This window comes from Musa acuminata, chromosome BXJ1-9 (assembly GCF_036884655.1).
Source record: "Musa acuminata AAA Group cultivar baxijiao chromosome BXJ1-9, Cavendish_Baxijiao_AAA, whole genome shotgun sequence".
NCBI lineage: Eukaryota > Viridiplantae > Streptophyta > Magnoliopsida > Zingiberales > Musaceae > Musa > Musa acuminata.
Genome location: NC_088335.1, coordinates 2,309,772 through 2,323,749, shown reverse-complemented (window position 1 = coordinate 2,323,749; position 13,978 = coordinate 2,309,772). Strand labels below are relative to the sequence as shown.

Genomic DNA, 13,978 nt, shown 5'->3' with positions numbered 1-13,978 from the left:
GGTGGGGTTGCCGGATCGGGCACTCACGGGGGAGTTTGAGGCGGCCATTGCGCCGCAGAAGCTTCCCCTCTAGGTTTGGTTACCTCCGATTAAACCTTCGTTGACTGACAGGTAAACGAGGAAAAGGTGTGTTAATTGAACCGTTGGTTGGAAATATATAAAATGGTCAAATTTACAAACACTGAGCCCACTTTTCCAATGACCGGAGTTGTTTGGATATCGTCGTCATCATCACCATCCACTCCCTCTACCCCTACTACTACTACGAGTCTTTGTTCGCCACGACGATGCCGTCTCCACTTCGCAACGGCGATGCCGCCCATCCACGCCTCCCCTCGCCCGCTGCCCCTACGCCGCTCCACCACCACAACCACAACTACCCTTCCTTCCGCTCCACCGTCTCCGAGCAGAAGATCCGCCGCCTCAACCTGCTCATCCTCCTCCTCCGCCTCGCCGCCTTCTGCTTTTCCCTCTCCGCTGCCGTCTTCACCGCCGCAAACTCCTCCCGCTCCGCCTCATCCCCTTATTCCTGGCTGAGCGTCGACTCCTTCCGGTAACTTGTGGATCTCGTTCATCCTCCCCTTTTCTCGTTAACATCTCTGTTCTCTTCCCCTGATCATACTTCCGGCAGAGTCATGTTTGCGGCGAACGCCATCGTGGCCGTCTATTCGCTCCTCGAGATGTGCGCTTCCATCCGGGAGATCCTCCACGGCGCCACCCTCCTCCCGGAGCCCATGCAACTCTGGTTCGACTTCGCCCACGACCAGGTTCCGTTCTCCGCTCCTCCAAATTCTTCATCTCTCTCTCTCTCTCTCTTCCGATCTATATTATTGATGGGTGTCGGACCACTCGTCGCAGCTGTTCGCGTACCTGGCGCTCTCGGCGGGGGTGGCGGGGGCGACGGCTGCGCGGGGGCTAAGCGGGTGTACCGCGGACAAGCCGGCCGCCTCCTTCTGCGTGCAGGCGTACATATCGGTGGCCCTGGGCTTCGCGGGCTTCGCGTTTCTCGCCCTTTCCGCCCTCGTTTCCGGTTTCCGCGTCGCCTCGTTCGTCCTCACCGGCTCCCGCTTCCCCCTCCAGTGACGGCGGGGCTCGGTTCGTCCGCTCGTCGCCTCCCCGCTGCGCGGCCACCGTCGATGCCTCGAAGCGCGAATCCTAAAGCCCCGTGAGCTTGTAAAAACCTTTGGTGAAATAGCTACATGTGTTTTGCATCAAGACACACCGTCACCGTCCGATGGACCCTCCTCGCACGTGGAGACGTAGGATTTCGCTGTGTAATAAATGCACCCTTGAGTCAGGCGGCGTCCCACACCGGCAGCAGCCACTGGCAGACAGAGAAGGACGGTCTTGCGCGAACAACGCGAGGCGAGATGGATGGTATGACAATGGTATATGATTCCTTGCCCCCTCTCCCTGGCCGATATTATCTATCAGTGGCGTGGCCGACACAAGGAACAGATTCTTCTCATTTACTGTTGTGTTGCCTCGCCTCCCTTCTCTCGCTCGGCTTCCCCTCCTTTATTCTTCGGCCGAGACACAAAAGGGCTGTGCTCTCGAGCGTAAGACCGCACTAGCGGTCTTACGGGTGAAGTCATGGTTACGGACATAATTAATGTTGAGGCAGATCCATTGATTGCACGGCAGAGACGACATTGTACCATCTCAGATGTGGTCGCTTTATTTTATCTCGTTAATAGCCGCTGGAACCTCATTCAAGACGATCTTGTGTTTTTTTTATCTCCATTGTTCATCTATACGAGTAATAGCAGAGATAATGCATGAAGCCAATTATATGAGAAAGTTATTATCTCGATTATTACTCCCTTTCGGCCACAACTTGATCTGGAAAGTCGAAAGTCTCTGATTCATCTGACCTTTGCGGAATTGATCGTCGATTCGTCCGTTTGGTTTCATTGATTCCTGCTGATCTCTCTTCTCGTAACCAAGTGGGGTTTGGCGTTCAGATCAAATCTTTGTTCCGATACGTTCAGATTAATTATCTTGATTAATCTTACTTCTCTTGATCGTCGACTAATTATAAATTACTTTTCTTAGTTAATTATCCTTTAAAAGTGAAACATCCATAATTTACCATTTTGACAAACAAAAGATAAGAACACTCATAGAATAATAGTGTGGAGATTCATGAGATTCCCATCGATAAATGGTTGGAGGAGATACCCGAAGATTCAATGTATGGTTATGTTGGTATTGTCAAACTAGGAAAGATGCGACTCTATGGTTATGCCATCTAAAGACAACGATATTTGTATTTAGGAAAATTTTCATAAGACAAAAAAGAATTTTCCATCTGTATCAGTGTCCCTAAAAAGATGTGAACGACGAGTGACTTGATTTCTGGATCGAGATGTCAACACGACTCGATCCAACCTCGAATGCGTAAGGTTATCCACACGAATGCTTGGGCCGTGAAGACGAGTGTCAGATCGACTTGAGTTTGAGCTTCGTCTCCCAAGTACGGTCTTATCCGGTCTTCTCTCACACAGGCTAAGGTTGTGACCCAATTCCAACCAACCAAATGGGTCGGATCTGACAAAAAACAAAAGATCCAACCCGATTGAATTCTGACGGGACTCCCAAAATGTCCCCGTGGTCTTGACGTTAATTAAACGGTTTAATTAAGCCATGTTATCCGAGTAAGTTCGGTAGTCGGAATCTGCTGCTTATTTGGCACATTTCTTTTGTCGTCGGCGGAGGAAATAGATTGGGACGACAACGTAGACCCCTTCCAATTGCGACTTCCCAACGCGGCGCAGAAGCTTTATTTGGTATCGAGGAAAGGGGGAACTAAAGCGAGAAGAGCAGCCATCCTCGATCGTGTCCTTCGAGCAGTAAGGTCCTTAATCTCATCTTTTGATTGCTTCTCCTCTTCGTTTCTTTACCCAAGTTCGTGTTTTCGAGGGATTATCGAGGTTCTTTTTAGTTTAATTCTTCGTTGAGTAATTATGATTGGATTTGTGATTGTCGTTATTCCTTTAATGATAACAATAATTTCATCCTCTTTTTCGGGGCATCGGATGTGTTCAAGTCCAAATTTAGGATTTATGATTGGAATTAGTGATTGTTGATGTGGTGCGGTGTGGCTGGGGTTTCGCCCAATTCCTTCAGTGACAATATCACCCTTTTTTCGTTTTCTGGCACATTCGATTTGCTTCGGTCGAGATCGACGGAGGGGGGTCGATTCATAAGAGAAATGGGTATTAGGGTTGCGAATGATGATTATTAGGTTCGGAGAATTGAGCTTCGATTGTATGTTTTCTGGAAATTCATGGCGATGGGAGAGTAACACTTGGGAAAATCGTAAATGTGATGGAAAAAGGATCACGTTCTTTAGCTGGTCTGAGTTAACAATGTTATATTTTATTGGAAATGGATATATTTTCAGTTGGGAGCTGCTTGAATCGGAGTAGATACGGACAACCCCAAAGGCATCAAGTCTGTTCCCAGACAGAGGTCTCGATCCTCGTCCGATTGAGAGTCTGATCTTCTCTAGGGTGACGGATCTGAGTGTTGTTTGGGCGTGACATATTCTGTCCTCTCAGTCTAACTATTGCTTATTAGCCATTACCGCGTAAGAGTTGTGATTCTTCCTTGTATGTGGATGTTCAATGTTAGTCAGCTTGATCGATCTTCCCTGATGTTTTTTATCATGATGAGGTCATTGCCGAGAATCCTGAACTAATAGGATAGATATCCAACATTACTATTGCCAGTCCTTGTGTCCAGGAAGGTCTCTTTGAATCATTCACATGATTCAAATAAGTTGAAGCCATCTGTGGCTCTTATAAATGTTCCAAGGAGACCTATAGATGTTTTGGTTACACAAGGTGCTTTAATTAAGATTTTGTGGTGTGAGGAGAGGCAGATTTATATTAGGAACAAGGAAAATATATTTGAATATTCTTAATTTAAATGGAGATATTGCTTTACATATATTTGAATGATGGAAAAAAGATTGACATAGTTGATTTTGGATACTTGGGGCATTATGACTTGTTGTTGGTCTTAATGTTGTCATTTTTCCGATAGATTAAGTTCCTAATTTCATCGGCATCATCTGTTTGTTTTTGGGGCTTCGTCATAACAATTTCTCATTGTAATATCATGAGATTAGATATCTTGGATCCTCACTGTGGAGATTGTGTTTGTAGATTCTGTCAAAACCAATGGCATCTTCTTTAGATCAATGGATGAGGGAGTTCAATGAAGCTTCAAAGCTATCTGAGGATATTAGTGCCATGATGTCTGAAAGGGGCTCTTTGCCTCCATCAGGCCCCGATACACAACGCCACTTAACTGCGATGAGGAGGAAGATAACAATTCTTCGGACCAGACTGGACAGCTTGGAGTCTCTCCTTTCAAAGCTTCCTAGTATGCAGCCAATGTATGTGTTTCCTATTCCTACAAGTTCTCACTATTCTCCTAAGGAATACTTTTGCTTTTGTTTTTTGCTTGTAATTACAGCTGCTTTGCTCCCTTTTTTCTAGTTGCATCAGGCAAGTGTTTGTTTAGTAGATTGGAAGCATTAATCATGGCACTGTCACAATCTACAAAAACTTCAGCATATCTTTCATTCAAAAGAGTTATTATCATGAAAGGGCAAGCTCTTTGAAGAGACAGCTTCATCTTTTCATGCGGTTCAGTTCCTTATTAGCTCTATCTTAGTTTTAGTTGAAGTCCACATTAGCAGTTCTAGGATTGAATCATTTTGAGTCTTCATTTGTTCCAACTATTGAGGACACATAAGTGGGGTTGTTGGCCACAGATTAACGCTGTTCAGAAGATTAGGCTGAGAGGAGAGAATACTGGAAGCATTAATCATGGCACTGTCACAATCTACAAAAACTTCAGCACATCTTTCATTCAAAAGAGTTATTATCATGAAAGGGAAAGCTCTTTGATGAACAGCTACATCTTTTCATGCAGTTCAGTTCCTAATTAGCTCTATCTTAGTTTTAGTTGAAGTCCACATTAGCAGTTCTAGGATTGAATCATTTTGAGTTTTCATTTGTTCCAACTATTGAGGACACATAAGTGGGGTTGTTGGCCACAGATTAACGCTGTTCAGAAGATTAGGCTGAGAGGAGAGAATACTGGAAGCATTAATCATGGCACTGTCACAATCTACAAAAACTTCAGCACATCTTTCATTCAAAAGAGTTATTATCATGAAAGGGAAAGCTCTTTGATGAACAGCTACATCTTTTCATGCAGTTCAGTTCCTAATTAGCTCTATCTTAGTTTTAGTTGAAGTCCACATTAGCAGTTCTAGGATTGAATCATTTTGAGTCTTCATTTGTTCCAACTATTGAGGACACATAAGTGGGGTTATTGGCAACAGATTAACGCTGTTCAGAATATTTGGCTGAGAGGAGAGAATGCTTTTGTGTTACTGCTATGAGAGAAGAAGATAAGTGATAAGGGAAAGAAGGAAAAGGGAAGAGGGATCTAATAGAGATAAAGGGTTAAGTCAGATGCAGAAGAAAAATCAAAGAGATGAGAGGTCTATGTCCTGTTAATACTGTATTTCTGGTAGCAGAAAGACTACCGTATATTATCATTCGCTAAAAGAAAGATTCCCCTCCTAGTAGCTCTTCAGTAGGATCAATTCTAATGAACTTAGGATTCCACTATTCTTGCTTTATCCACCAAAGAAGCTGCCAAAGTAGACAAAAGCTGAAATGCTGAAACTTGGACAAAATTAAATTAACTCCATTCAAGTCTCAGAGAATTTTAATTAAGTCATTGCTGAAGAAGGCCAGCTCTGATCAATTAAGCTTGACTTCCAAAATCGTTGGGGTTCTTAGCTGACAACTCTCTGATCCGAAGTTGGATCATGATCGCACAATTCATCTGTCTACATCAACAAACACTTCTGATCAACTTTACCCATGAAAGCCATATATTGTTAGCCATAGGAAGCTATGAATTTTGGTGGTGGTTTAATTATTACGATTATTATTTTAGAGCACCATCGAAAAGTTTGTAGACTTAGCTGTAAAGTTCGTAGTTCCTCATCGCAACGGGCTTCTTTGTATTCTCCATATACTGCTGATATAAATTTACTCAAATTTCTTACGACACAAGTACTTTTTTTTTTCCTCTACCACCATTTTGTGTTAGCTAGCATAAGGTTACGGTTAATTTTCATGTATAGACTGAGTACTCACGATTATGATATTGTAAATTTTGTTCAATTTGCTTCAGAACTTTTTTCTACATTCAGAACATGAGAAGCATACTGTTTTCTCATATATTAACTTCCTTCTTAATGCAGAAAGGATAAGGACTTACATAAGCGCCAAGAAATTCTAGCAAACATGAAATCTAAAGCAAATCAGATGGCTTCTACGTTGAACATGTCAAACTTCAGTAACAGGTCTGGCTTCACATAGTAAACTACATTTACTGTGGAGTTCTTTGTAATGCTACTTCTTTACACTCTTGTTTCACTATAATGTTCTAGCATGTTGTGGAAGTGAAAGCCATTCTAGTCTCCCTGCTGGGAATCATAGAGCTTTTGCATGCAAGGCATATTGTTGGCCTCTGTTATATTGTTTCTCAATAGGCAGTCATCAAGTTACCTACTTTGCTAAATATAGGGAGGACTTATTTGGAGATGGTATAAAGTCAGCTGATGTGATGAGCAGAACTTCTGGGTTGGATAATCAAGGTATCGTTGCTTTACAGAGGCAGGTTATGAGAGGTATGCCCTTATAAATTTTCTTTTCTGTCTTCAATAATTTGTTTTCTGTTCAACACATTATCTATTTATATGGTTCTACAGAGCAAGATGAGGGCCTTGAAAAGTTGGAGGAGACAGTTTTAAGCACAAAACATATTGCGTTAGCAGTCAATGAAGAATTGGATCTTCATACAAGATTAATTGTATGTAACATCATGACCCAGAAATAGGCTTATTCTTTCTAATGTCAAAATCTTTTTTAGGATTTCAGCAGCCATTGTTAACTCAAATTGTTTGGCCTGATGCAGGATGATCTGGACGAACATGTTGATGTAACCGACTCACGGCTACAGGTAAAATGTTATTCTTTCACTTCATTGGCTTGTATCAACCCTATAGTAAGTATTCTGATGTTGCCACTGACACACCCTAAAACAGGACCTGTTAGAAGTTTTAATTATTGCTTTTTCTTTTGTATCTGTTTTTCCCGTTCAAATGAAACTTCACATTACTGATGCACAAAACTATGGTAGCCGGCCAATGTATATACACAGATATATATACAGTGTTGTCGATCAAATGTTCAGGTGAGCAGAATATAAAACCGACCTTTGTGAACAGTGACCATCGTGGAGATGGATGTTTGTATATTTCTCGAGTTTTTGGCACTTACGCTTTGTCAAGGTTATACGCTGTTTGAATACTGTTCAAGACAGATTTTATTTTACCACTCAGAGCTTTTCTTTTATATTTGGTGGAAGAAACTTAAGTTACGTTTTTGACCTAGGAGATCACGATAAATACTGAGCACTATTACTTATTAGCCAGAGGTTGATTGAGTGTGTTGACTTAATGCAGCGAGTGCAAAAGAGGCTGGCAATCCTTAACAAGCGCACAAAGGGTGGTTGTTCATGCATGTGCCTGCTCCTGTCCGTGGTAGCAATTGTGATTCTGGTCATTGTAGCTTGGCTTCTCATCAAGTACTTGTAGGCGAAGCGCAAGTATAAAACAATGTGTATCTCTGTATTTGTTACCTCTTCAGCGAAAGCTAGGCTTGTGTGCCTAAACTGCTGAGCTTTCATTTGGTCAATATCTTTGAATTTGAGATACGTCAGAAGTGTCTTAAGCCTTTTGTATGTGATATCTTGTGTCCAAGCACAATGATTGGATTTGTATGATGAACAACAGATCGCCTTGAAATATTTGCTGTTGACTTAATGCCTGATCAAGTTGCTAAACTCCAAAGATTAGGTCAATTAGCAATGCAGAGGGAAACAGCGAAGTAATGCATGAAGTAAGCACCGATAAATCTCTGGCTCGTAATGCAGAGTGCAGCAGGTATGGCTCAGCTGTAGTGTCGTGAGGAGCAGAGTCCATTGTTGGCTCACTCTGCTGGTTTAATGCTCGAATGCTACAGCTAATAGTATGAATCGATCAGTGCGCTGCAGCTTCCTGCCCCACTGCTCGAACGCCGGACTCTTCCGTGGGCGCTGCCTGGAAACATAGTCATCAACTCCAGGCACCCGTTTCGCTTGAAAGGCCACCAAACCAAGCACAGTGCTATACGGTAATATATTGTAATGGTGAAGCCACCAATAAGACACCCAATAACAGCACCTATGTATTAAGATATATCAAAGCATGGCGAGTACAGCTGCGCAAACTAAGAGAAAACTTGGTGAGCGTCACACGACTGCTTCCATACCTCGCCATGGCGTTGCCAAGCCCGGCCTTGGCTTGTAGCTCAGTCGAGGCTACCACTCAACAGCAGAGGCCAAGACGAAACACAAGAGAGAGAGAGAGAGAGAGAGAGAGTTGACACCGTACATATTTGATCTCAAAATGCACCAGGAAGAAATTACATGACTCTCCAAAGGTATCGGTTTACATCGGAAACATCTCGGCCAAGTGTTTGAGAACTGCCAAAGGTTCAAAGTTGCCCTACATGACCCGACCGTGGTGGTTACTTCACCGCCGGCATCCACGTAGTTGGCACCGACGCCGGCTTCTGCTGCTCATTAGAGCACTGCTGGGGAAGGAGTCCCAAGAGAGACTCCTCCATGCCGCTTTGGAGAGAGATGGTGTTCATGGCTGATGGGGAACGAACTTTAATATACTGAACAGATGTGGTGCGCTGGAACGGAGCAGGAAGCTTTGGATTGTGGGAGACGCTTTCGTGGACTCATGTGTAGGGGGATCTTCTAAGCATATACCTCGAGCACATCTCTTCCCCCCACTCCCCTTTATCTCCCTTTCCAATTTTGTCTGCTTTGTTTATGTAAAAGGCGTTTGTGGAATCTACCTAAGTTTTTCTTTCCTTTGTCTGCTAAAGAACTCGGACCCAAGTTTTGTTCTTCAACCGATCGAGTTTTGGATGAACAACAGTGGAGGTTCTGATGTCGGTAGTCCATTGGGCTCCGGTTCTGTATAGCCCATCATCTGTGCTCTCGAACTGAGTTCCACGGCGAACTCAGTTCTCGCTCTCGAAGAACTACGACAAGCCACTGCGCTTCCTCACATTCATGAAACAGCAGTCCGTGGAAGATGACATGATGCTCCACCCAAAACGACTTCTCTGATCTCATAATGGTCTGGAGAAGCATCGATCAAGGGAAGAAAGTTTCAGTGACTTAGTATGTCGTCCGACAAGCATGCATGTCCAAGTTGTTCGTCTGACTGCTTGTTTCAGCTTCAGCTCTTTGTCCTCTTCCCACAGCCAAATTAAGTTGATGCGGTATGGTCGACTACGATCGGTAGAATCATGTTATCAAGCATCAGAAGGGATAGAATATTGTGTCTCCAACCATGTCCAGCCTTATCACTCGTAGATTAAGCCTGTCGTAGCTGTTTGTTTCCATGTTCAAAGATGGGAACCGAGGAGGACTACTGCTGCAAACAATCCGCACGTCAACCCTGCGTCCAACCCGTCGGAAGCTTCGACTTCCAAGGCCGAATCGGAACCATTCATGCGCGTGGGCTCCACTACCACCAACTCGATGATGGATGGGACTCGGTGGGCTCCACTACACACAGCCATTTACATCCTCCAAGGCAGAATAAATCTCAATTGATATTTATATCCTCTCTGTTGATGATGTCTCCCTGCAGCCACTAAATTAAGGAGTTTGATAACATGTTTCTTCTCGTGTGGAACAGCAAGCAATGATGTCAACACCCATCTGTCATAGTATTATTATCACCAAGATGCCTTTGGATTGGGCAACTCGATGGGCCCCATCAATTCTATCAGTAGTCTCTATTATTTAATGTTGCTTGCATGAATTTTCTTTTTCACGGATAATAATTAGTCAAACTAAGACTCAGTAAATGTTTTTATCTATCCGTATTTGTTGTTATTTTTATTATCAGCAATTAGTTATATAAATATAATTATATTTGTATGGAAAACTAAATTACAATAAAATCTTACTCATAAATAATAAAATACAAAAAATACAATTATAACAAAAAGAGATTAAATATATAATAAGGCGGTGCGGTGGTCGCTCGATCATTTCCTCCTCTTCAAACCCTCTCAACGGGCACGGCGACCCAAACAAGTCTTCTTCTTCTCGATACCTTCACATCCGAGATCTCAAAGCCTTCGTCCTCTTCTTTCCGCCGGGAAATCTCGTAAGCGCTTCTGCTCTCTCTCTCTCTCTCTCTTCTTCTTTTTCTCCTTTTGTCCATTTGGTTTCCTGGATCGTTGTATGGAGCGGTTGGAATTTGTTGATCTGTTTTCCTCAGGGAGGGAGGGGGGATCTGTGGCCGTGGCGTAGGATTAGGGATTCTCGATCCCTCGATCGGTCTGTTTTTCCTCTATATTTTGGGTGTTTCGTTGTGATTGGCGATGGCTGCTCCACCTGTTAGGGCTCGGGCCGACTACGATTACCTCATCAAGCTTCTCCTGATCGGCGACAGCGGTAAGGGTTACCGTTCCCCTCTCATTCCCATGGATACGGTGAATTATTTCTGTGTTTCTTTTTTATTTGCTGTCCATTTTGAAGTTTCGGTCTTTCTTCCCTTTACGGTTTGGGTGGGATCTTTTCATTCCTGACTTGAGGAATACGTGGCTTGATGGTTCGATATGGTTGGGATGGATCAGCATGAAAGCCTGGATCTTTAGGGGATCTGTCAATAGGGCATCGCTTGTCCGTAGTCATTTTGAGATATTAGACTAAAATATGGGAGCTAGATCTCGGTCGATATTAGACTTTTGATTGGGGCACCGGTTTCTTACGGCATGGCGTCCGAAGTCAACCATTTAATGATGCTCTGTCCTGGATTCCAATGCGTTCAATTTCTGCCAAAATTCCTTTTAATAGAACAATCCAAACCTTCTTCCTTTTTCTCTGGTAGGATGCTTTGAGATCAAGGTTTTGTTGTCTAGGTGGACATTGACCTGATTGAAAAGCTTGATATGTTTATCTGTTTACAGTTCCATGCCAGGAGTATGCCGTTGTGCAGTTTGTTAGTCTACCCGTTTGGAGTATTATCGAATCCCTCAGCTAAAATTGAGCTATCTATATCTTGTTTTTGTGCTTATGGATCAGAGCTTATCAGATTTTCAAGCCCATGAGATTGAACATATCTTTTAGTTGACAGCTTCCAGTGCCATTTTTATTTCTTTGTTGGTCAGGATATCTCCAATATGCAGGAACTAGGATCCATGATGGAAGTTTGTATACTTGAGATTCGAGAAAGATGCTAGAGAATAGAGATTATAATTTTACAATTCTTATGTGATTGGTGAGACTTGATAGATACCATAACTTGAGAGCAAGAATGGATTCAAAATTATAATTTGGTATGTACATGTTCAATTTACTAAAGATAATAGTAATTATGGTCAGAGTCTTTGCTAGATGAGTCTTTTATGTTGTCCCTTCCTATAAACCCTTAAGTTGTTTGTGTATCCATTAGATTATGTGAACATGTTGTTGTTTATCTTTCTATTCTTAAAAAGATAATTATATCCTTGTGTGTGGTAACTTCTTTAAATATTATACTCCACTATCAAGTGTGCTTCTTGCCATGCAATGTTGCCAGACTCTTCTCTCTCTCTCTCTCTCTCTTTTCCTATAACTTTGCTAACTTGTTTTTAATTGAATATTTTGGTATTTGTCTGGGCACTTAGACATGTATCTGGATTAGACAAACATAATCAATAAAAAGAGATTGAGATTAATATCTTAGTAGTTTTGAGTCACTTCAGGTGATCTGTCGATTGTCTCACATATGAAGTTGTTTGAACCCTCTTCCCAGACTTCTAATAAACTTTGTGCGCTTCTACATGAAGGATGATAATATTAGATAGTTGCATAACGTATAAGTAAAAACTCAGGTGGGCCCTGTCAGTTCTACCTCTAAGCTATAGTTTCATTGTTAGGAGTTCAGGGCATGACTCAGATTCTCTTCTAAATAAGAAATCTGAAAAGGGGAGAGTGAACTTTTTAATTGCATATAACAAAGTTGATTGGACCGACTGATGTCAAAATCAGAACAATCTTAGATCACATAGTTTGTCTCTTGAGATCTTTATGAGATTTTTATTATTTTGTCATGAGCCTTTTCCTGCAGGTGTTGGGAAGAGTTGCCTCCTTTTGCGTTTCTCTGACGGCTCTTTCACAACAAGTTTCATTACTACTATAGGGTGGGTTATGTTTCGAGCCTTGCTAGATTCAATTTCGTTTTTCCTTTGAACTTATGATTGTTTTGGTGTAGTCCAATGGTCACAACTTTCTAGTTCTGATTGCAAACTGCTGGTCTTTACACAGTATTGATTTTAAGATTAGAACTATTGAGCTGGATGGCAAGCGGATTAAACTTCAAATTTGGGATACTGCTGGTCAGGAGCGCTTTAGAACTATAACAACTGGTGGGTTTATTGCTTTTCTGAAGTTGGAATTTTGCAGGGTGCATCTTTTGCATATATTAGGTTTTCAAATGCTTCTGTGGTAACCCTCTCTTATTTTCTTCTGTTGCAGCTTACTATAGAGGCGCTATGGGTATTTTGCTTGTCTATGATGTTACTGATGAGTCATCTTTTAACAGTAATCACCTTTTACACCTTTTATTTTTTGTAGCTTAGTTTCTATATAATTTCACTTCTGATCCCTTTAGTGCATGATTTTCGTAACATACAGATATAAGGAATTGGATTCGCAACATTGAACAGCATGCTTCTGATAACGTTAACAAGATTCTCGTTGGTAACAAGGCCGACATGGATGAAAGCAAACGGGTATGTTACCATAGTTCATCATAGCTGGTTGGTACACACACACACACACACACACACACACACACACACACACGTATATTTCAGTTCATATAGGCACTCAAGACCCTGCCAATGAGGATGCTTAAACTGTGCTTCACAGGCTGTGCCGACTGCAAAGGGACAAGCACTTGCTGATGAATATGGAATCAAGTTTTTTGAAACTGTAAGTAGTAGTATGTTATGTCATCGAAAATTAAGAAGGCTGAGGGGATGGATAGATGTTCTCCGTTGGGCTTCACCTTTGTTTTCACTTGCCTTCATGCTGGTCTATAGTAACTGGTATTTTGCACGTCGCAGAGTGCAAAGACGAACCTAAACGTGGAACAGGTCTTCTTTTCAATAGCTAGAGATATCAAGCAAAGACTTGCAGAAACTGATTCCAAACCTGAGGTAAGGATTCTCTGTGGAACTAACCTGGTATTCTATGTATGGAGCTTAATCAGTTGGTTTGGTTGCAGGATCGAACAATCAAGATTAACAAACCAGACCAGGCAGCTGCTGAGGGTACTGCAGCACCGAGATCAGCGTGTTGTGGGTCTTAGTGACCAGTGAGGTTGTGATGAATAGAATGTTGTTGGGAACTAAAATGTTTGTCATACGTAACTGGTGCTATGAATATAAGGAAGATATGACGACACTACTTGTAATTTTAATTCTTCTATTTATTTTCGTTACATTGGTTCTTAGGCTGGTGAACTATTCTGTCATTCTTTCTCTTTTATGTATGGTCTTCCGAAATCAGTATCTTTACATCTTTCTGTCACATGTTTAGTGCCATTGCTGTTCATTTATGCATGTATCTTACGGCAGGAGACATCTTATCTGCTTATTGAATCGATTTAGGAACTGGTTTTTTCCCTGAGATTGGCAACCTGTCTTATGGCATTTTTACATGGAATCTTATATTGATCGCTACTGCTATAGTGGAAATTGTTGAATCTGCTGCTCTTGCTACTCTTAAGTTACAGTCACTCTGATACAAATGGAGA

General features: G+C 42.1%; 3 protein-coding genes across 4 annotated transcripts; all 3 read left to right on the top strand.

Moving 5' to 3' along the window:
* The first annotated feature begins 100 nt into the window (after positions 1 to 100).
* On the top strand, positions 101 to 1,718 carry LOC103996836 (CASP-like protein 4C1). The gene is made up of 3 exons (XM_009417856.3): positions 101 to 553; positions 632 to 767; positions 859 to 1,718. The coding sequence occupies exons 1-3, from the start codon at positions 288 to 290 to the stop codon at positions 1,081 to 1,083; spliced, it is 627 nt and encodes a 208-aa protein (XP_009416131.2). The 5' UTR covers positions 101 to 287; the 3' UTR covers positions 1,084 to 1,718.
* A 974-nt stretch (positions 1,719 to 2,692) lies between these two features.
* LOC103996835 (syntaxin-52) lies at positions 2,693 to 7,924 on the top strand. Of its 2 annotated transcripts, none has more exons than XM_009417855.3 (7): positions 2,693 to 2,852; positions 4,173 to 4,405; positions 6,299 to 6,400; positions 6,624 to 6,727; positions 6,809 to 6,909; positions 7,015 to 7,059; positions 7,565 to 7,924. In XM_009417855.3, exons 2-7 carry the CDS (start codon positions 4,188 to 4,190, stop codon positions 7,694 to 7,696), a joined length of 702 nt encoding a protein of 233 aa, XP_009416130.2. In that variant the 5' UTR covers positions 2,693 to 2,852; positions 4,173 to 4,187; the 3' UTR covers positions 7,697 to 7,924. The 2 variants fall into 2 exon arrangements, with proteins under 2 accessions (XP_009416130.2, XP_009416129.2); XM_009417854.3 differs by having other exon boundaries at positions 2,718 to 2,857.
* Positions 7,925 to 10,181: 2,257 nt separating this feature from the next.
* Positions 10,182 to 13,752, top strand: LOC135592417 (ras-related protein RABE1c-like). The gene is made up of 9 exons (XM_065081861.1): positions 10,182 to 10,339; positions 10,454 to 10,629; positions 12,287 to 12,359; positions 12,484 to 12,584; positions 12,694 to 12,759; positions 12,853 to 12,950; positions 13,090 to 13,152; positions 13,287 to 13,379; positions 13,448 to 13,752. The coding sequence occupies exons 2-9, from the start codon at positions 10,557 to 10,559 to the stop codon at positions 13,529 to 13,531; spliced, it is 651 nt and encodes a 216-aa protein (XP_064937933.1). The 5' UTR covers positions 10,182 to 10,339; positions 10,454 to 10,556; the 3' UTR covers positions 13,532 to 13,752.
* The last annotated feature ends 226 nt before the right edge of the window (positions 13,753 to 13,978 follow it).